The sequence below is a fragment of the Alosa alosa genome, chromosome 5 (genome assembly GCF_017589495.1).
Source record: "Alosa alosa isolate M-15738 ecotype Scorff River chromosome 5, AALO_Geno_1.1, whole genome shotgun sequence".
In the NCBI taxonomy this organism is placed as follows: domain Eukaryota; kingdom Metazoa; phylum Chordata; class Actinopteri; order Clupeiformes; family Clupeidae; genus Alosa; species Alosa alosa.
This window is the reverse complement of record NC_063193.1, coordinates 1,159,563-1,181,809: the sequence shown is the minus strand read 5'-3', so window position 1 is coordinate 1,181,809 and position 22,247 is coordinate 1,159,563. Positions and strand designations below refer to the sequence as shown.

Genomic DNA, 22,247 nt, shown 5'->3' with positions numbered 1-22,247 from the left:
TCACACAGACATCACAAGTGATGTCACATGAAAGAGCTTTTTCTGACCTTTTAAACAATGTTAGCCGATAATTGCTGTGTTTAACGGTTCGCGAGAAAAGTAAATAATATAATTAAATTTAATCATACATTCTATTGAAGGTTTTGCGTCCATGATCTCTCTACCCATTCATCTCGGTGGAATACTTTACGAACCCTTCTTTTAACACATGACAAACCACATATCAGAATAAACAGCAGACCTTACCGAACATAAAGGTGTAAAGCAGTCCCCTGTACAGTTAGCCGTTCCAGAATAATCCATTTTGAATTTGCAGTAAATTTCGACATGCATTGATGTCTCCAAATTTGGGCTTTAAGTTTTACAATGTGTTTAAATTGTTCCACATGATTTCATAACGGGCCAAATACAAAATAAATGTTACAAATATCGCCTAGATATTGGTAAATCAGAGGACAGCTGACTAGGAGTTTGTGAAAGTAGCCTGATCACAAAATGCTAAGCATTCATCTAGGCTATTTGAGTTTCTTAAAGATGAGCTGTGCTTAAATTTAAATTGTTCAATACATGATTTCATAGCAGGCCAAATATAAAATAAATGTTATATATAGCCTAGATATCTGTTTTTATTAGATGATCAGATGATTTACAGTTATATGTAATATGTCATGTTTCATGTATTTGTAATGTTTCATACAATGATGCAGGTCTACTGCAGTGAATAGGCTAAATACAACTTTGATCATTTTTATAGCCTACTACTGTATAGTTAACTTTGGCCTTGGTGCCCCCCACCAAATATGCCCAACTGAAGGCCAAGTGGCCTTGCCCCCAGAATGGTGAAATTCCAAGCCTGGTCACTGGCATGTTATATTTGGTGCTTGGTTAGATGTAGAAATTATAAGTAAAGGTAGAAAGTGATCCAATGGTATACACATTGTTGGAAATCCATGGATGTAACTTAGCTAACCTCACTTCGCTAGTAACATTAGCAGCTGCTGTAAGGCACATACCGAAGTAAGCTACGTACTATACAGCAAAATAATTTGTTTTTCGTAGGATTACGGTACATTCAATGAGCTAGTGGGTTAAACATTTTTCCACCACGAAAGTCCAGAACGACACCTGGACCATTATTTCTTACTTTTGCTAACCGTTTCCCAGTTGTACACTACCCACCAGTAAGAAACCTGCATCATTATCATCACATCATTATTCCCAAACCCCCATAAAGACAAATGTGCTATGTCATGATGTAATACCATATAATACCATTATGATAATACATGAAATAGCAGGTACCAACAACAAGGCACATTTCTCTAAATAAGTTAAGATAACATCTCATATCAAATGAATTCAACAACGCTGCAGTTATTGTCCCCTGGGGATTACATTTCAAGTCCCTGTCTATCTTTATGTCTGTCTATTGTTGTTGTGCAATGACAATGACAACTGCTAACGTGTTATAATGGTATTATATGGTATTACATCATGGCATAGCACATTTGTCTTTATTTAATACTTAATACTTTTCTAATACCTGATTTTCTGAGACCTGACTCCACTTTTTCTGACAGCGTTTTTTCTGAGACCTGACTCCACTTTTTCTGACAGCGTTTTTTCTGAGACCTGACTCCTTAGAGATGTTTTCCTGAGGCAGTTTGGTTTGAAGCAGTTTTATCTGAGGATGACAGGTTTTTCTTACACTGAGGCAGTTTTGTCTGAAGATGACAGAAGTTTTTCTGAAGCTGAGGCAGTTTTGTCTGAAAATGACAGATGTTTTTCTGAGTCTGACACCTGAGTCAGGTTTTTCTGACGCTGATGCAGTTTTGTCTGAAGATGACCGAAGTTTTTCTGAGTCTGACACCTGAGTCTGAGGATGTCCTAAAATGAACACCGTACTGTAGGGGGGAACAAATCGGTGCGAATGGTTGAAAATTTTGAATTAAATTTCATTCAAAGTGCCATTAAAAAGGTCTTAAAAAAGTTTTGAATTTAGGCCCACAAACAACCCCCTCCAACTCAGGGCGCGGGGGTTTGAGAGGGTCTGATTATCAAGGATGATATTATTTGATCATGTTGCGGTAGATGTCGCTGCTCTGATAGCAGCTGGAATAGGTGTTTCATACATCTAAATCTTTGCTTAAGAATTTTGTGAAAACACTTGCAAATTTACATGAGATGCAAAGGAGTTCCTAAATGACTAACTGCGTACACACCAATAATGACTAGAGCTTCATTTCTCTGGCTGCCTTGCTTTCGACGCTTGAACCTATAGGAGCTATTCCAGATGGCCGCTAGAATGTACAGTCATATGCTACTGTACCGTTGGGATCAGGTATCCCTACACAAGTTAACTTCATTAAAGGGGAACTTGGCAACTATTTCAACGTAATAAACCCGTTTAGAAATCATTTGGATGGTTAAATGACCTCTTCCGGTGAAAATGATCAGAACACATTAGCATTTACACTACAAAAATGATGTGGTCAAATACATCTCAGACCACCTGTGAGTGATTGGATCAATATTGTCTTGGTTATTGTTTACACTTGCATTTAGAACTGACCACTTGTGATCAGATCACTCAAGACTCATTTAAAAAAAAAAAATGTAAACAGGGTCATAATTTGGTTATTTGCAGAAAGTAAAATGCCTGCTATGGCATTGTTGCGATGGCTCCATTTCTAAAAATATCCATGGCGTCAAACTGTATAATTGTACCAAGTTTCAGTGTGTGAAGTGAACATTTCACCTGAAATTTGGCGGTTATAATCCAGACTGTGAAGCTATTTTTTTGTCATATTACTTCTTGTTTTATGCTTAGTACTAGCATTTAACAAGTATCTTTGATTTTTTACAGAATTTAGCAACAGGAGTGGATTTTGGTGTGATATTGGATACTATACCTTTAATGATGAATGGACTGCGCATGGTGTGGATAATCTCCAGCCATTATAACACAGATGAGCGCATGGTACCCCTAATGGAACGGATTGCTTGGGAATTGTCTGAGCGTGTTGCACGCGTGGTTAATGTTCGCATTCTTTTCAAGTAAGTGAAAACACTTTTCACCATATATTAGGGTCATATTGAAGCACCCCACTAAAATTGTCACAGCAATGTCACGGGTCACAGCAATGAACATATAGATTTGGGTTTTGTCACTTTCTTTCCCCGCGGACCACCTTCTACATCCTGACTCGGCTCGCGTACCCCCACCATTCAAAAAGTAACACATTCTATTGACGCATTTCAGGCATCATGTTTAATTAGCCGCCCTACATGATAACAAATAACAAAATCAAAATGTGCAACTGGTCTATGAGCTAAAAAAAACAGTGTGGAGAACAACATTAGACTGGTTAGATAGCACCTCACTGCAAACCACGCACTGTGGCTTTGGGCAGTCTGTCTCCCAATCCATGTGAAGTCTAGGCTTATACTGTATGCCTCATCATAGTGAAGCCTAGGCTTATACTGTATGCCTCATCATAGTGAAGCCCAGGCTTATACTGTATGCCTCATCATAGTGAAACCCAGGCTTATACTGTATGCCTCATCATAGTGAAGCCCAGGCTTATACTGTATGCCTCATCATAGTGAAGCCCAGGCCCATATGCCTCATCATAGTGAAGCCCAGGCTTATACTGTATGCCTCATCATAGTGAAGCCCAGGCCCATATGCCTCATCATAGTGAAGCCCAGGCTTATACTGTATGCCTCATCATAGTGAAGCCCAGGCTTATACTGTATGCCTCATCATAGTGAAGCCCAGGCCCATATGCCTCATCATAGTGAAGCCCAGGCTTATACTGTATGCCTCATCATAGTGAAGCCTAGGCTTATACTGTATGCCTCATCATAGTGAAGCCCAGGCCCATATGCCTCATCATAGTGAAGCCTAGGCTTATACTGTATGCCTCATCATAGTGAAGCCCAGGCCCATATGCCTCATCATAGTGAAGCCCAGGCTTATACTGTATGCCTCATCATAGTGAAGCCCAGGCTTATACTGTATGCCTCATCATAGGCTACTTTCGTTTTCTTCACGCAGTCTTTTCTGTCTTGTCCTTTCTTTTAACCCCCTGCGCTCCACCTCCACCTTCATCATTCTACCCCCCATCCCATCGTTACCTGTCTCCTGCTCTGTTTCTCTCGCTTCTCTTCTTCGATCGCTTTAATTAGTCCTTTTGGACAGTGTCCCTGTTTTTTTTTATTCAGTTTTCCATGTTTGCGTAGCCTTCTACATAGCCTATACTTCCACAAAACTAACGCACCACATATTCTGGCTACCCACAGGAAATCACATGCATTGTGGGTAGCTATTTTTTAATGAAAACATAGCCTGCTATAGAGTTTACAAATGATTTCCTTTAATTTCACGTTTCCATATCATTCTAACCCGATTCGAAATTATTTGTTATTTATGAATTCATTTGATTATTAATTCATTAATCATTTTTTAACACCTTTCCGACATTGCCCTTTTCATCTTGCGTACCCCCTAGTAGCAGCTCGCAGTAGTACCACAGTTTGGGAATCCCTGCTCTAAGTTAACAGTGTTCTGTTATCCCTGGGATATTTCAAAGGAAATTTTGAAACGTGTTATTAAACTGACCAGATATGGGAATCGAAATGTAACTCGCCTGAAAAAGTAAAAAATAAAACATTAACAGTGAAAATACAGCAGGTTAAGTTTGACACATTATACTTTGCTTCAGGTTACATTAACACATTTCTTGGTTTCTGTTAACCTGACGCTGTTGTTCATTTTTATGCTAAATTTGCTTTTGTTAGGTTTGTTAACCTAGCTGATAGCTTGCTAAATTTATACATATTCTTGAATGCATCTTTAACATTTTAGAGGACAGTTTCAAATCACAGCATAAGGGAAAGGGTTGAAACCCTCAGGATGCTCTTTTAATCATGCTGCCAGTCCTTAAAGGAATACGCCACCCCTAGGTGAAATTGGGTCACTCCCCGCAGTCCCTAGAGTTGGATGAGTGAGCCAAAGCGTTGGCGACCCAGTCATTGTCCTAATCTAGAAACAGCCCGGTTAGCTTTACCTTAGCGTAGTCGCTGTAATCCGGCGATTCCAGCTAGCATGTCGTTGCAAAAGTGAATCAAATAACTCAAGATTTTTTATAATTATTTCTCGTAACCTGTACATTCGAGTACAAATATCAATGCAAATTAACACAAAGGGATTTACTAGACCGATTTAGATTTGGAACTATTTTCGGGCATAGCACCGCTGCCAGGCGCAAAGACATCACACAGCATCTGAAAACCCTCAACTTCCGGCAATCCACCAGCGTGACTACCAAGTTCTCTGCTACTAGGCTGACACTAAGAGTTCTAATGGCGATGAATATGGAAGATTACACGATAGACGAAGATGATGACTTCGACTACCAAGATCCAAGACCCTACCTTTTCGAACCTGAGTTAACTGAAGAGGAGTTGCGAGCTTTGGATCTGGGAAGAGAGGACGTTGCGACTAGTCAAGGCGAGTCGGATGAGAGAACGAGAGCAAACACGAACTGGTGGTGTGAGTGTGGAGTGTGCCAACCCATGCCGACTGAAATGGAGTGTTTATGCTGTGCAGAGTGGGATGAAATACTGCCATCGATGGTGGGCAATGCTCCCGAAGAGGAGCGTGACCGCACTTGTGTCACTGCTACCGACGACTTCTCAGCAATGATCCATCCTGCAGTCCTCAGTTTTTTTTTTTCCACACTCCACACTCACACCACCAGTTCGTGTTTGCTCTCGTTCTCTCATCCGACTCGCCTTGACTAGTCGCAACGTCCTCTCTTCTCAGAGCTGTGGATTGGATTTGGATCAGGGAAGGCATATAAAGATATTCCAATCCACCACATCTCAGAAATGCTGGGACCTCAAAAATGTCAAGCACTGCCCCTCTTCCACGCGTTCACATGATGTGACGTTGTATCAGCAATGTATGGAATTGGCAAAAAAAAGCATGGAATGCGTGGGCAGCTTACCCAGAAGTCACCAGCACCCTCATTCTGATCACCCAAGACCCAACCAGCCTAACACTGGAATCAGTGCACATGCAAGTTCTCAAACGCTGGACTGTACTCATGTATAGTAAGAACTGCGGTGTCGAGTCAGTCAATGAAACCCGAAGCTTCTTTTCACTCATGGCCTCAAATCCCTGGATTCAATTCCCCCGACCCATCATGCCTTAGTCCAGCATGGAAAGTGTGCCCTGCACGCTGCAGCTTTTGTCTGGAAGCAGTCCCTCTCTAGCCTCGTGAGACCATCCTGATCTCGTAAGTTTCAGATTTTCACTCGCAGATCAGTCTGGCATCTCTCTGATAAAGAAAATCTGGAGCAGTTCGCCAAACGAACGTCCAATCAGCGTTGACGGGTGAGACGGGTTTAGGTGAGATGCAACGAGAAGCTACTGTTCAATCTAAACAACATGGCGACTTCCACGGATGAGGTGAGCATAGCTATCGCTGAAGTTTTATCCGAATATATGTGACCAGGCATGGCAAAACCAGGCACATGTCTCCCCAGAGACATTTTGAGTTATTCACAGATTCTGAAAGTGTAGTTTCAAAGCTATTCAATGATGTCTCACTCATGGAGATCTGATAATATTTGAATAAGTTGTGTATACTTTAAAATGGCTACATCAAAGCAACAAGCTGAGAATTCAGGCTTTTCAATTTGAATTTGAATGCACACACGATGCAAACAAGACATTCTCGCATTATTCAAATGAATTCAGGGTTCGTACGGGTGCTTGAAATCCTTGAAAATGCTTGAATTTTAATGTTGCGTTTTCAAGGTTTGAAAAGTGCTTGCATTTCGGATAAAGTGCTTGAAAATGCTTAAAAAGTGTATTTCTTTTGACACAAATAGCTTTCTGACGGAATAATAAGCTTATTAGATGCAGAAAGTCGGAGAGTTTAAAATTAAAACTTATCCGCCATGGTCCTTGCTTGCGCCTATGCGTGTGTGACTGATCTGCCCAGTATATGGATCTGTTTTCATGCGTGACAACGCCCCCCCCTGCACACAGTCGGAGATGACTGCACCAGCACCACCAGCATGAAGTGAGGTTGCCGTTTTAATAAGCGTTGGTTAGAAAAAAGCTATTGGTCAGATATTTACACAGGAGACAGGAGAAGGGAAATCAGGCAGAAAGGCGGAAAGGAGGAGAAAGAGGTAGGAGAAGAGAGGGAAATAATAGGCAAAGGGCCCTCACAAGTGAGTGAGAGTCAAGATGTGACACTCACTGTGTCAGAAGGTACAAGCTCCGCAGCCTATGACCCTGCAATTTATAAATGCAACATTCACTACTCTGATGAGGAGAAGCAGAGCATTCCTAATTAAAGATGGAGCAGAGATCAGTATAACTATCCTCAAAACCAATTGGAGAAATATACAGGTGCATTCACTTCCCTACACGTGGTGACAACACACTGGATCACTGCTACACACAGTTCAAGGACAGTTACAAAGCGAAGTCTCTACCAGCTTTCGGAAAATCAGATCATGCCGCTGTTTTCCTACTGCCTATGTACAATCAGAGAAGTCGGACGGACCCCCCAGTGACGAAGGAGGTCAAGCGCTGGACTGAAGAATCGGAAGCCAGGCTACAGGACGCCCTTAGCAACGTTGACTGGGAGATGTTCAAGACGAACTCTGCTGACATCAATGAGTTTACGGAAGTATCATTGAGTTACATCAATATTCTAACTGATTCCATCATCCCAACTGTAAAGATCCGAAGCTTCCCTAACCAGAAGCCATGGGTGGATAGAGAAGTGAGAACGACATTAAAGACATGCACCATGACTTATAATGCTGGGCTTATTTCAGGGGATATGACTGATTACAAAGCAACATCTTATAGTTTACGAGAGCTATTAAAGATGCTAAGCTTATAGAGACAGAGTTGAAGCTGATTTCTTGGAGGGTGATCCAGCACGAGTGTGGAAAGGACTCCGAACCATCACTGGCTTTGAAAGAAAGTCCCCTCCTATGATGAATGTGAGTAAAGCCCTCCCTGATGAACTTAATGCTTTTTATGCTCGCTTTGACATGAAAAACACAGACTATCTTGCACTAGCTGCAGCATGTGAAGCAAATGAGGATGCACCTTTCTGTGTCTCTGAGGTCGATGTGAGCAATGCCTTTAGGAGGGTTAATTGTAGAAAAGCTGCTGGACCGGATGGAATTTCTAACAGGGTTTTGAAATCCTGCGCTGCTCAGTTAGCTCCTGTGTTCACTTATATCTTTAACACATCATTGGCTCAAGAGACAGTTCCTACTTGCCTCAAGCAGTCTGTTATTGTTCCAGTACCGAAAAACAAAAGTCCATCATGTCTGAATGACTACCGCCCAGTTGCCCTGACGTCTACAGTGATGAAGTGTTTTGAGAAGCTTGTGAAAAACATTATCTACTCATCCCTCCCTGCCTCTTTCGACCCCCTCCAATTTGCTTACAGAGCCAACAGGTCTACAGAGGATGCCATCTCAAACCTCATGCACACCACCTTAACTCACATGGAGGAGGGGAATGGGAATTATGTGAGGATGCTGTTCATTGACTTTAGTTCAGCATTCAACACGATAGTACCTCTCACCTTGGTCACAAAGATGAAGGCCTTAGGACTAAACACCACGCCGTGTCACTGGATATTTGACTTCCTCACCAACCGTTCACAAGTGGTTAGAGTGGGGGGTCTGACATCTGACTCATTAACCATCAGCACTGGTGCTCCCCAAGGCTGTGTTTTGAGTCCACTGCTGTACATCTACACACATGACTGCAAAGCCAACAGTAGTCATACCTCCATCATCAAGTTTGCAGATGACACAGTGATCTTGGGCCTGATTAGTAACAACAATGAACAGCTCTACTTGGATCAGGTTGATGAGGTGGCACTGTGGTGTCAATCTAACAGCTTGACACTGAATATCAATGCTAACTATTCTAACTAGCATGCTAACATGCTAACTATGTTAACCATGTTACTTAGCTAATCATTTTTAGCAGTTATGCTAACTATGCTAACTAGCATGTTAACATGCTAGCATACTAACTATGCTAACCACGTTACTTAGCTAACTTAGCTAATCATAAAAATTATTAGCTAAGTCACATGGTTAGCATACTTAACATGTTAGCATGCTAGTTAGCATAACTACTAAATATGAAAACATTAGCTAAGTTAAATAAGTTAAGTAACTTGGTTAACATTATTATCTTATTATAACTGCTAGCAAACATTAGAGCCATTCCAACTGTCAGTTATCGTCAATTATCTACCTAAATAATTTAACCATTTAAATGATCCACCTATTTAACCGTTCAATCATTCCAACTATATTAAACCTCATCTACCTAGCAACTAATATAGTTTGTTTTTACTCTGTATGATATTTTACATCATATTTTTTGCATTTTCATGCACTGTATTTCCTTTAGGAAATGCTTTTCTAGTTCTTATGCTTATTCTTCTTCTTCTTCTAACGCGTTTAATGCAGCTTCAACCGTTTAACGTAGAAACTTCATTCAAACTATGTTACGTAGGTCTTACTTAGGACATGGGTGCTATGTATTTTTCAACTTTGTAACTTTTATACTTTTTAAACTATTAATTAAAAACTATCAAAATTTCCCCATTGACTTAACATTATGATTATGACATCACAATACGGCCGTTAAGCAATTAGAATCCTATGGCAGGTGTTCGGGCCACCTGGATCAACTGCCAGTCTCAGGCTTTAAGCATACAAACTGGCCCTATTAAGACTACACATCCTGTTCAACTGCTTCCTCTGCCAAAAACTGTTTCAAAATAAAAGTCCTCACTATAATATTTTACTGTTAAACAATTTAACCCTTTAAACTACTGAACTTTTTAACTGTTCAGACATTGTAACTGTTACTTGTCATCAACTATGACTCCTACCCCCTGTAGCTAGTTAGCATGGTTAGCATAGTTAGCATTGCTAACATTGTTAGCATTTTAAACAAAACTGTTAAAAATGATTAGCTAAGGAACATAGTTAGCATGATAGCATGTTAACATGTTAGTTAGCATTTTTAACAAAACTGCTAAAAATGATTAGCAAAGTTAGCTAAATAACATGGTTAGCATAGTTAGCATGTTAGCATGCTAGTTAGCATTTTTAACAAAACTGCTAAAAATAATTAGCTAAGTTAGCTAAGTAACATGGTTAGCATGCTAGCATGTTAGCATTCTAGTTAGCATTTTTAACAAAACTACTAAAAATGATTAGCTAAGTAACATGGTTAGCATAGCATGCTAGTTAGCATTTTTAGCAAAACTGCTAAAAATGATTAGCTAAGTAACATGGTTAGCATAGTTAGCATGCTAGCATATTAGCATGCTAGTAAGCATTTTTAGCAAAACTGCTAAAAATGATTAGCTAAGTTAGCTAAGTAACATGGTTAGCATAGTTAGCATGCTAGTAAACATTTTTAGCAAAACTGCTAAAAATGATTAGCTAAGTTAGCTAAGTAACATGGTTAACATAGTTAGCATGCTAATTAGCATAGTTAGTAAAATGATTAGCTAGGTTAGCTAAGTAACATGATTAACATGTTAGTTAGAATAGTTAGCATACCTACTAAAAATGATTAGTTAAGTTACCTAAGTCACATGGTTAGCATACCTACTAAAAATGATTAGCTAGGTTAACTAAGTCAGCATTGCTAACATGCTTGTTAGCATAACTATTAAAAATGAAAACATTAGCTAAGTTAACTAAGTTAAGTAACTTCGTTAACATTATTATCTTTGATAACATAGTTAGCATAACTGCTAGCAAACATTAGAGCCATTCCAACTGTCAGTTATAGTCAATTATCTACCTAAATAATTTAACCATTTAAACTATCCACCTATTTAACTGTTCAGTCATTCCAACTATATTAAACCTCATCTACTTAGCAACCAATATAGTTTGTTTTTACTCTGTATGATATTTTACATCATATTTTTGCATTTTCATGCACTGTATTTCCTTCAGGAAATGCTTTTCTAGTTATTTTTGATTTCTCCTCCATCTACCCATGTCCTTGATTGCCTAGCCTTTCTGCCCCACCCCACCCCCATCCCCAACACACACACAAAAAACACACACACTTACATCATCACTGTCATCACCTCACATACATACAGCACACTGCTTGCTACAGTAAGCCTCCTCTACTTGCTGCACACTGCCTCCCCCCCCCTACATACACAGCACATTGTCTTCAGGATCTTCTCCAACACACATCCTCTACATACTTACAGCACACTGCCCCCACCTACCCACACGCATACTACACACACACACACACTGCTACACTCCCCTCCCGCCCACACACACATCTTCATCACTCACATACATCATACATACAGTACTCTGCTTGCAATAGTAAGTCCCTTCACCATACTTGCCGTACACTGCCCCCCCCTCTCCCCTACATACACTGCACATTATTTCATCAGGAAGCTTCTCCAACACACATCCCCAACATACTTACAGCACACTGCCCCCCCCAATACACAGCACATTGTCTCATGAGGAAGCTTCTCCAACACACATATTGCACACTGCCCTCTCCCCACATACACAGCACACTATCCCATCTCCCCTGTCATCCCCCCAACACACACACCAAGACCCCTGGCAGTTGGGTTAGCCCCTTGAGCCGTGGATCTGCCCAAGGTTTCTTCCTTGGTAAGGGATTTTTTCCTTGCCCCTGTTGCTCTTGGGTGCTCCTTGTTGGTGCCCCCCAATTCCAATCCTCCCCCCACCTTTCTTATGCAGCCCTTGCCACTTAATCTACTAAACCCCTCTTCTACTGCACTTTTTCCCCCCCCCCCCCCACTTTGCACAAATAGGCTGGCACCAGACATAATTTCACTGCATTTCTTACTTCCAGTAACTATATGCATGTGACAATAAACTTCCTTGTATCCTTGTATCTAAAAAGGTAGGATATTGTGGGAAAAGTGTGTTGGTTATAAACATGTTATAAAAAAACTGAACAAATGTTTCTACGTCAGACGGCAAAATGATCATGATAGCCTTTACATTACAGCCCTCTATGGTTAAGTCTTTCATAAGCATATAGGCTACTTTGCTCTTTTATAAATGTACCATATGCCTAATAGGCTGTATTTCTAAGTGTGATGTATGCTATAATGTATACATTATATGTATGTCAATTTATCAATTAGCTTCCGCAATATTCACCATCATCATCATCATTTAAGGGGTTATTTTTCACATTTTACTTCCTTGGGGGCATGCCCCTGGACCCCCATAGTATTTCTATCAACACCCCTGACCTCGGTATTTGAATCCTGGCTACGGCCTTGGTCATGTCTCAAACTTCAGCTCAGTTTTGTGGTTTAATGCTTATAGGCCCTACAAGTGGAAAGGACATTAAAACACCATGCATATGTGCATATTGTGCCGTTTGGCAAGAAGTTAAATTCATCTAATTATATAACAAAGTCATCTTCACGTCACCCAACGTCACATCTCCGCATTTCTAGCCTACTGGTTGGTAGCTCATGATAACAGATGTAGGCCTGTCTGCATGCCGTTGTAGGCAAGAAAGAGACATAATCAGTCTTGACTGTCATGAGAGTGAGCCTTAACATTAGTTTGCGTTTACATATTCAGTAAAGAATAGTTATTTGTTGAGTGATTATTTTTCTTATTTTATTTTAATTATTTATTTATGTAATGTTTTTTTTGTTGTTTTTGGTATATTGACTCAGTCATTTAGATAGCAAGCAAAGTCTACTTCCAGACAGGTGACACATGTTTAAGTTTCCCTTTAATTTCTTTTCCTGCTATTAAGAAACACAATTTTGTCTGTTAAAACCATCTCTAAATGATAAAAAAGTAAAAATCATTTTGAGTTAGTATAGTCATATAATACGTCATTTGCCACCGCTGTAAAGTGCTGGAAAAGCTTGAAAATTGACCTTGAAAGTGCTTAAAAAGTGCTTGAATTTGATCTTGGAATAGGTGTACGAACCCTGTTAATTGCCCACCGAAACTATCTGTAATGGGTTTTGGCTATTAGCCTATGGTGCCAATAGCTAACGACAGTAGGCCTACGTTAGCTAGTAGCAATGGATAAAGTTTCTAACACACAAACTTTATCCCCGTCAAATGTAACTGTGGAAATAGCATCTGATATCTTCGGCTAAGGTCAGCTCTAGATTAGGGATGTTCTCCAATGTAATGAAGTCGCCTTCATCATCAGATCCAGGTCATCTGCAATCCGCTGTGCTTTGTCCATCTCCATTCCAATTGTAAACAAACAGCATGCTGGTTCAGTAAGTAGCCATGAGGTTACTTCTAGCATACAGCTGATTGGCCGACAAAACAAAAGAGCACTAATAGTCACGCCCAATTCAAACGCTGGTTTACTTTCTGAAACTTAACCATTTTCAAAGACAAAATATACACTTTTAAAGCAACCAATGCTGTTATCTGAAACTTGGAATTGCTTCTTTAGGACTTCAACTTGCACATTCTGCAAAAAAACAAAAATAACCAATTTTGAAAAAAAAAAAAACTTCAGTCGTTTTTCACGACTTGCATCTCTGCGACTTGAGCCTGGTTTTGCCATGCCTGGTCACATATATTAGTATTCCTGGGGAAGCTAGGAGTCTCTGCAATGTAGCTGGGAGGAATGAAGGACAGACATCCTCCACGGCCAATTCAAGTTAGTGTTTGGTAGCACTGAATCTTAGTTACTTAACGAGAAGGAATATGCTTTCTTCAGACGTGTAGCCTACCATGAAAACTTGGTGGGGGATTGTCGTTGATGAGGTTCATGTCACATACAAATAGTAAGTTTAAAAACGTTAACGTTAGCTACTTATCTAACTTGTATGTTAAAAGATGGCATTAGAAGAACGCTTCGTTTATCTGATTGGTTGATTTGGGCCGACCAACATAGGTGGTGATAGACAGATGGTTTATCCAATCAGCTAACCAGTATTTTCGCCCCTTTCCCAAACATTCTCCAACGGAAAGTTCCCAGATGGATATGCGGAGCAAATGTGAAGCAATCCATCTGGCGGAGTCAGGTTGACGGGTCTGACAGAGTGCTCTCCAAAACTCCAGAGATTCCAGACCCCAGTGAGTGGGGTTGGGAATGGAATGACAGAACCAAAGTCTGGGTGCCATATTGGACAGATCTGGTAGATGCCAGCAAGGGATGCTCACTCCTCCTCAACTGTGGCTGTGTGGTTGCCTGTATGGGCAACTTGTGCCACATTGTGCAAGTGTGAGGGAGGCTGTAATGATGAAAAGTGAAACCAAAAATCTTTGAATAATACATAATGTTTAAGTATGAATAGTGTTTTTGTGTTATTTGACTAAAATGTAATATTGATCCTTAGCATGGTGAAAAGCCTAATATAACTTTTCACTGTGGCATAGTTCTGAAGTTGTGTTTATTTAAGGCCTCAACAATGGTCCTTTTGGTCACAACATGTGATTTTTGACACTATAGTGATAGTGACCTGTCCAATCAACAAAGAAAAGCATACCTTGGAGGTAAAAATATGGGTCTAAGGACCTGAGTATTTCAATGTGACTTTTTTCAGAGATATTGACAGTTTATGAGCTAAATATGACTATAATACTACATGGAAATGGACTTAAAATAAGAAGAACATATCAAAATTGGATTCCTTGTATCAAACAAAGTAGAGGAAATACATTATACAACAATTTAAGACTAAAGGAAGCTGAGATATAACCTTTTTCGGCGGGGGCCATTTTGGATTTTATGGATAACTGCCACTAGGGGGGGGGGGCACCCCAACTTGTATCCATGGAACACCCTGCCTAAAATCAAAAACTTATCCAGAAGTGCCCAATTTTCATGAATTGCATCTTAGCTACTAGTGCCCTGAATGAGTCCGACTCAACCATATTTAATGGCAGCATATCTTCCAATACATACCTGGCTACCAGTTTGTTCAGTTCGGTCCGAGACAAAATGTGTGGTGGGGCCTTAAAATCAAGCTTCAGTTGCTTAGGTTTTATGGCACTGTCTCCTTCTCCTTCGGTGGTCTTGGCCACTAATTTAGTGGAAGCATGCAACCTTGAAAGATGTTTGAGTAGCCTAACTTTGAATTACTTGACACCGACGTAGATAGGCCCAGGGCATAATGTGCATTTCACGATTACATTCGTTCCTTTAATTTCTTGGTGGGGAAAGTAATAGCTATACTTCCATAGAGAAAGCTACTTTTGGATTATTTGGGTTCGCCATAGCCTGTCTCTCGTTGACTGACTGACTCGCTTGTGTTGTACGTTGTGTGTCCGACTATGCGTGCTTTCAAACACCCGCCCTACTCTAGAGTAACTCTGATTGGCTTACCATGAAATTTTACTCAACCTCAGCCAATCGTCAGCATTAATGGGCTTGTCTCGTGCACAGCCCACTAACCAAGGGGGAACAGTTAAAAAGTATTTGCCTCTCGGCTCAGAGATCTTGGTCTGATGAAAAAAACAGCTTCAATTATAGTAACTCGCCACATTTTTTGGCAGTAACGGTAACGGCGTTATTAAGATGGGAGGAATCAATTAGATTACTCGTTACTGAAAAAAATAATGTTGTTATTTATAACGGCGTTATTCCCATCACTGGTCATAGGTGTGTTTTGGGTGTAACATCCTTTAAACCAATGAGAAAGACATTTGTCCCTTTAACCCCTTTAAGCAGCGCAACTTCAAACAGCGCATCGGTATTTTGATAGTCAGCGGCGCATTTGAAGAAATCTGCTTGCACGCGAGACCGTATGGAACAAGTATTCCACTAATGCTAGTCACAAACTCCCTGTTTGTGACTAGCAGAATATAGCCTACACACATCTGCACGTCTATTATTTGAACTCATAGGCAAAGTAAAACTAACTTCACTGTGGTCTCATAGTCAACGACAAAACAGTTCTACACAGTTAATTACTTTCACTATTGACTAAAGGGCTACTGTTGAAAACATAGCCTGAAAAAAGCAACACTTACCCCAATAATGTTCAAATGACTGAATAAAAATCCTAAGGATATTTATCCTGCAAAGGAATTGCTGCTAAAGCTTACATCTTGTGACAGTGCGTCTTCAGCCCTCTTTGGGGCAGCCTTGGCCTACTGGTTAGCGCTTCGGACTTGTAACCGGAGGGTTGCCGGTTCAAACCCCGACCAGTAGGCCCTTGAGCAAGGCACCTAACCTCACTGCTCCCCGAGCGCCGCTGTTGTAGCAGGCAGCTCACTGCGCCGGAATTCACCTCACTGTGTGTTCACTGTTTGCTGAGTGTGTTTCGCTAATTCATGGATTGGGATAAATGCAGAGACCAAATTTCCCTCACGGGATCAAAAGAGTATATATACTTATACTTATATGATACTTCTGTCACTAAACTGGAAAGAGCAAAACATAGGAATATAATGGTTATCTAAATCCCATGGGCAGATAACTCTTAACACCAACATTATCTTGTTTTCTTTTTATTCATGTTTGCTTAAAGATCTGATATGTAAGCCCTTTTCCCTACCACACCAATGCAACAGTATTGGTTCCTATTCAATCAAAGTTGTTTTCCCCTAGAAGGAAGCAGGGACTTGTAGCAAAGTTCCCCGGATGTGCTGGTCTAATGTATTTAACCTTGATTTTATCACCTTACAGAGATAAGAGGGAGATAGCCAAAGCCAAGGCTTTGGATGGAAAGCAGGTATTGGACCAGTGGAAGGCCTGTTATTTTGAGGTGCGAGCAAGGATAGAGATTTCCGGTCGAGACCCACGCTGGGAGTTTGACCGTAAAAAACTCTTTGAGAAGACCGATTATATGGCTTCCATATGCCAGGACCTCTTCAATATCCTTCAGGTCAGTTTAATTTGTCTTTTTCAAACCAAATGTGTAGATTTTTTAGTAATAATCAAAAAATGTTCTTAATGTTTTTAAGGCTGACATGCTGCCAAGCTTGGTGGTGTCTGGTTCTCTCCTTCAGAGAACCAAGATTACGACAGTAAACGAGACGTTTTCTTTCAGTTGTTCACCAGACACCACCATATGGGAACCTACCACAATGCCTCAGCACACAGTGTGTCCCATACAACACACAGCACAGGCGGATCCCCACACAGGCCGGTATAAGTAGTACAGTGACACAGTTACGGTGGAATAGAGTCCAGGCCAAACTATTGTCAACTGATGAGATGGAGCTAGCACACAGTGTGCTCAGGACGTGCATATTGCAGTATGGGTACGGCAATGCCGGCCCAACTAGGTCAAACATGACGCATCAGAGGAACACAAGTTCAGGCCAAGCTGTCTCCAACTGAAGAGACAGAGCAAGCACTCAGCATGCTCAAGACGTCCATAGCACAGTGTGGGCATGGCAACGCCGGCCTAACCTGGTTTAGCACGAGATAGTATCAGAGGAACATAAGTTCAGGCTGAGCTGTAGTATACAGAAAAGACGGAGCAAGCTTTCAGCGTGCTCAAGACGGCCATTTAACAGCAATGCACAGCATCGGGGGAACGCAGGTTCAGGCTGAGCTGTCATTGAGAGACAGAGCAGAGCAAGCGACTGGCGTTCTTGTGACATCTATAGGTTATAGAAGTGGGTAAAGGTATTATCACTGGTTCAGTTTACTGATTAGCAAATGTCTTGTATCAACACGTTCCTCCAGACTGCCCATGACACAGTGATTCTCCTCGTAGAGTGAGCTCACAGACCCTCTGGGGGCTAGGTATTAACTGCTTCGTAAGCCAGGCAAATAGCCTTAACCAACCAATGAGCTAGTCTTTGCTTTGATAAGGCCTGAGCACTGTAGGCCTAGGGCCTGAGCACTGTAGCATATAGCCTTCCTTTGGGTAACCCTGTGTTTCACTCACAACAACATGAATTGTAGGTAATTTTCTTGAGTAAAATGTTCTTGGGTCCTGCTGTAGAAACCCTTCAGCCAGTCTGGAGGAACCGCTTTGATCGCTCATTCATATAGCAGCTCACACACTGTGACATAAGCGTGCAGCCTTAAAAAGGCAGTAGTTAGAAAAGGGTTCAGGGAGGTAGATCCGCCAAAGGCAATATATCCCATATGGTGGTGTCTCGTGAAAGAGAACCTTTGATTCCTCCTCAGTGGACTTCAAGGAGAGCCTTAGTTTGCAGATGTTAACGTAAAGAGCAACGGTGGTCCAATTCCTCGGCTGACCTAACCATCTCCATAATAACATAGAATTGAAGGCATAGTGTGAAACATGTTGTAATTCAATGTAATGTTAGTTTTGAAGAAAAATCATTTTAAATAAATTTCCATCAGAAAATGTACATTTTCTGGACTGATCAAAACAAAGATATTTTTATCTACACTTTGCTTATCAAAAATTATTAGAAAACAATCCGAAACCAGGTTTTGTACAATTGTCTATTCTTTTGGTCAACACAGATTCTAGAGGAGTTTTATAATATTTTTGGGCCAGAACTCAAAGCAGTTACTGGTGACCCAAAACGCATTGATGATGTGCTACGGTGGGTGGACAGCTTGGTGGTTCCCATTGAAGAGCTTAACTTTGATCCTTTCAACATTCGTAAGATGGGCAGCTGGAAAATGGTTATGCAGGACTTTAAAACTAAAGTTCAGGTAGGTAAAGATGACACATTTGCAAGTGCTTTTGGTTTGTTGTTAACTTTTCACTGTTATGATACTAAACCCTCTGATATCTGTTTATCAAGGCTATTGAGGGAGAGGCCATTAATTTCATTGATCAGTCCTTTAAGACTTTGAGATCAGCGGAGGCGGCCTTTGACATGCTGCTGAAATTCAAACACATCCGCTCCAGAGAAGCAATTAACAACCAAATGATGCAGAAATTCAATGACATTCTTGCACAGTACTGCAAAGAGGTATGTGGGATTATAGGATTAAAAAAAAATAATCATTGTGGTATAATCTTATTTAATCAAATTAATATCTGAACGGAAATGTCTATGAAGATAATCACGCACCAGCAATGTTACTCTGTGTGTGAATCATCTTATTTTTAACACTAACAACGAAAAAGAAGCTTAAACAAAACTGGATGAAAGAGGCTATGATGAAAATATATAGTTTGTATTCTGCCATAGTAAGTAATTTTGGACGTTGTAGACTGGGATGTGTTCAGACACAGCTTTGATGAGAACATTGATGTGTTTACGGCATGGTTTACGGAAGTAGTGGGGTTTATTGGAAAGCTCATGGATGACATTGTCCCCAACGCACTCATTTCCACCGTTGCGAGTGCTATACATTGCTAGCAGGGTGCATAAGCAGTGTGCAAAACGCTTACTGCTAATACGAAACAACATTAAAAAGGTACACCTCACTGCAAAAAATGTGTCCTGCCTCCTAAGAAAGCTGATTTTTCTGCCATGTTTCACAGGTAGACATCATCAATGATATATTCTTGAAGCACAAGGACAACCCCCCTCTTAATAAGAATCAGCCACCTGTTGCAGGTGCCATCTACTGGGAACGCTCTCTGTTCCACAGAATCAAACACACGATAATACGCTTCTTGGAAGTGGAAGAGATGCTGGAGAGTGAGCAAGGCAAAATGGTAGGCTCTACTAGTTATGGGGATGATTAATCATCATGATGATTTTATGAACAAACTTTTTTATTGTGTGACTGTCAGTTGACTTCTCCCACGTGTTCCATGTTTCACATTCTTAATTATTAATTAATCCATTCATTCATTAATTTATTTCCTTAACATGCTTAATATTGTTTACAAGTTCTTAATATTATGAAGTGTTTAAAAACAAGTAGCCTGGAAGCCAGCCCGAATATAATGCTGCCTACACAATTTGAAATAGGCTACTTGCATGAAAGGCAGCCAGGTGTGTTCGAACCTGCCAATATTGTTTATGCAATTAGTGTCTACACAGACCTGGTTGGGTATTGCTCTAGGGAATCGGCACGTTACGACAACAAAGGATTTATGTGTGTGTTAATTTTTTTATTATTAGGCAAACAAGATATTCAGTGTTGGAATGAAGATGTAATGAGCAGAATATAACAGAAAATGCGTTGAAACGGGGTTAACACTCCACCGTAAATAAATGAGCGTACAAGAAAAGCCTTTTGTGCACCTAGTCTGTTCAGTCTGAACTTGTTCCATTTAGAAGCCAATAGAGCATCACAGTCCCGCCCCTCCTCCGAGAGAGCTTAGTTTCCAGAAGTAAATTTCCCATTAATTTCTCCCATTGACGTTTTGTAAAAATCCGTATCTAAAGAGTTTTAGAGCATGTCTTAGGCTAATCAGCTACAACGTAAGTCATAAGCATACACATATCATTTCGAGTGAAAAAAAGAAGAGAAAGAACATAAAAAGTCAAAGGTACAAGACTGTGTACATATTTTCATTTCCGAGCGAAGGAACTACTCATCCCATAAATCACTGCGCCTCACTGAATAATAAGTAATGCACGAACCAGCGTGAAATCATTTCCAACCGGCGACCCTTTCCTCCAAACAGTGATTTTTATATTGTGAATGTGCAGTTAATAGCAGTTATTTCAGGAGTAATCGTGTAAATAATAGTGTTTTGGTATTGAATGTTACATTTACCATCCTGTATTGTATATCGTGTGTGTGTGAAAGCGGTTAACGTTAATTTTAGCAACATTGTGCAGTGCTTCATATCTGACTGCCATCCTGATGCATGGACCGGTGCATGGTCTGCTCTTGGACCACCATATTCAGTTTATTAACTTGCTGTGATCCATCAGCACAAAAGTTTTTTGACCAATTTTCCAAACCGCACCCGCACACCATCCGCTGGTTGTTTTAATGTATATGGGTGATGCAGCGCTGCTGACATGAGGCTAGAAAGCTCTTGCCTGTTCTAGAAAGACTGATCCAATGCAGCAAATATATTAAAAGGCTAAAGTCCTACATTGGCTATGTTGTAGCCTATCCCCAGAATATCAGCAGCAAACTCAGTCTCTGGGTGTGTTCGAAACGGGAGACAACTGCCTACTGCCTCCCTCCCTACATAGAGAGCTGTCTCACTAGACATGACTTTGGATTAAATGCATCTTTTAAAAATGAGCGTAGCACTCTAGAATCTTTGGTTAACACTACGGTATGACGTTAGCAAAGGCCTGACGTTAAACTAAATTAGCTTACGTAAGCTAGCAGGCTAACGGTATAAATTAGTTTTACGGCCGGCAGATATATCAGACCAGACGCTATTAATGGTTACAACAATGGCATAATCAGATAGTAAATTGTTTATTTCTCATCTGTAATCTACAAATCTAAGCAAAATAAGGTCACACAAATGACATTTTAAACAGATTCAGCAGCCATTACCGATGTCATCTGCCATGTTTGTTTACCTTTCACAGCTGTTTCAGACGTTGCCGCAAGGGATTATGGGTAGGAGGGAGCATGAAGTGTGCATCGATGCTGCCTCCAAAAATGACCGTTATTTGGGAATTCTAAGATATCTTAAAAGGCAGCAGAATTTGTTTTTTCGGTTTCGAACTGCACTTGCTGCCTTGCTCCCCAGTTAGATATCTTAAAAGGCAGCAACTTTACCCGTTTCGAACACACCCTCTGTCTCGCAAAACAGTCTCCAAATAAAACGCACATCGGCATGTTGCCTATTCTGCCAGCTTGTGCAAATATATCATCCAAAATGCTTGATTGCATTGCATTCTCCATTTTTAGCTAAATTTTCATGTACCACATCAGCATTTTTGTTCAGTGAATCTTTTGTAAATTGCTTTACAATTACCGTCGGGCCTATAGGCCTATTGCCTGGCTTGCCTCAGCTTCGGTCACGTCCTTTTACAATTTTATCATTGTAATAAAAAATGCAATTTGCCACATAATTTCAACATGCTGCTGGCCTACTAATTAATGCCTATTATACTTTATTTTTTGAAAAAAGAAAGAAATCCTTGATAAAATAACAAGTCATTCACATTATAGGCTACTTTACGCACTGTCATGTCAGGGTGACACTATGACAAGCCTGTTCTGAAGACTCCCATTCATTTTGACTGCACAGGAAGAGAGCGCGTCTTTTTCAGACAGACAGCGCAATTCATTTTATACCAGCAAGCGATCGGACAAACGCCTCGATATTAAAGAAACGCCGACTCCATTCATTCTGAAAGTCCACCGCACAACAGTGCAACGT

At 40.5% G+C, this 22,247-nt stretch overlaps 1 protein-coding gene across 2 annotated transcripts in view; it reads left to right on the top strand.

Moving 5' to 3' along the window:
• Positions 1 to 22,247, top strand: part of dnah10 (dynein axonemal heavy chain 10) — a 344,245-nt gene that overhangs the window by 43,595 nt on the left and 278,403 nt on the right. The window contains exons 8-13 of one of the 2 annotated variants that reach the window (XM_048242755.1): positions 2,867 to 3,057; positions 16,736 to 16,934; positions 17,100 to 17,198; positions 18,500 to 18,694; positions 18,787 to 18,957; positions 19,476 to 19,652. In XM_048242755.1, the coding sequence (XP_048098712.1) occupies positions 2,867 to 3,057; positions 16,736 to 16,934; positions 17,100 to 17,198; positions 18,500 to 18,694; positions 18,787 to 18,957; positions 19,476 to 19,652 (1,032 nt within the window). The remainder of the gene's footprint in view (positions 1 to 2,866; positions 3,058 to 16,735; positions 16,935 to 17,099; positions 17,199 to 18,499; positions 18,695 to 18,786; positions 18,958 to 19,475; positions 19,653 to 22,247) is intronic. The other variant, XM_048242756.1, reaches the window with a different exon arrangement.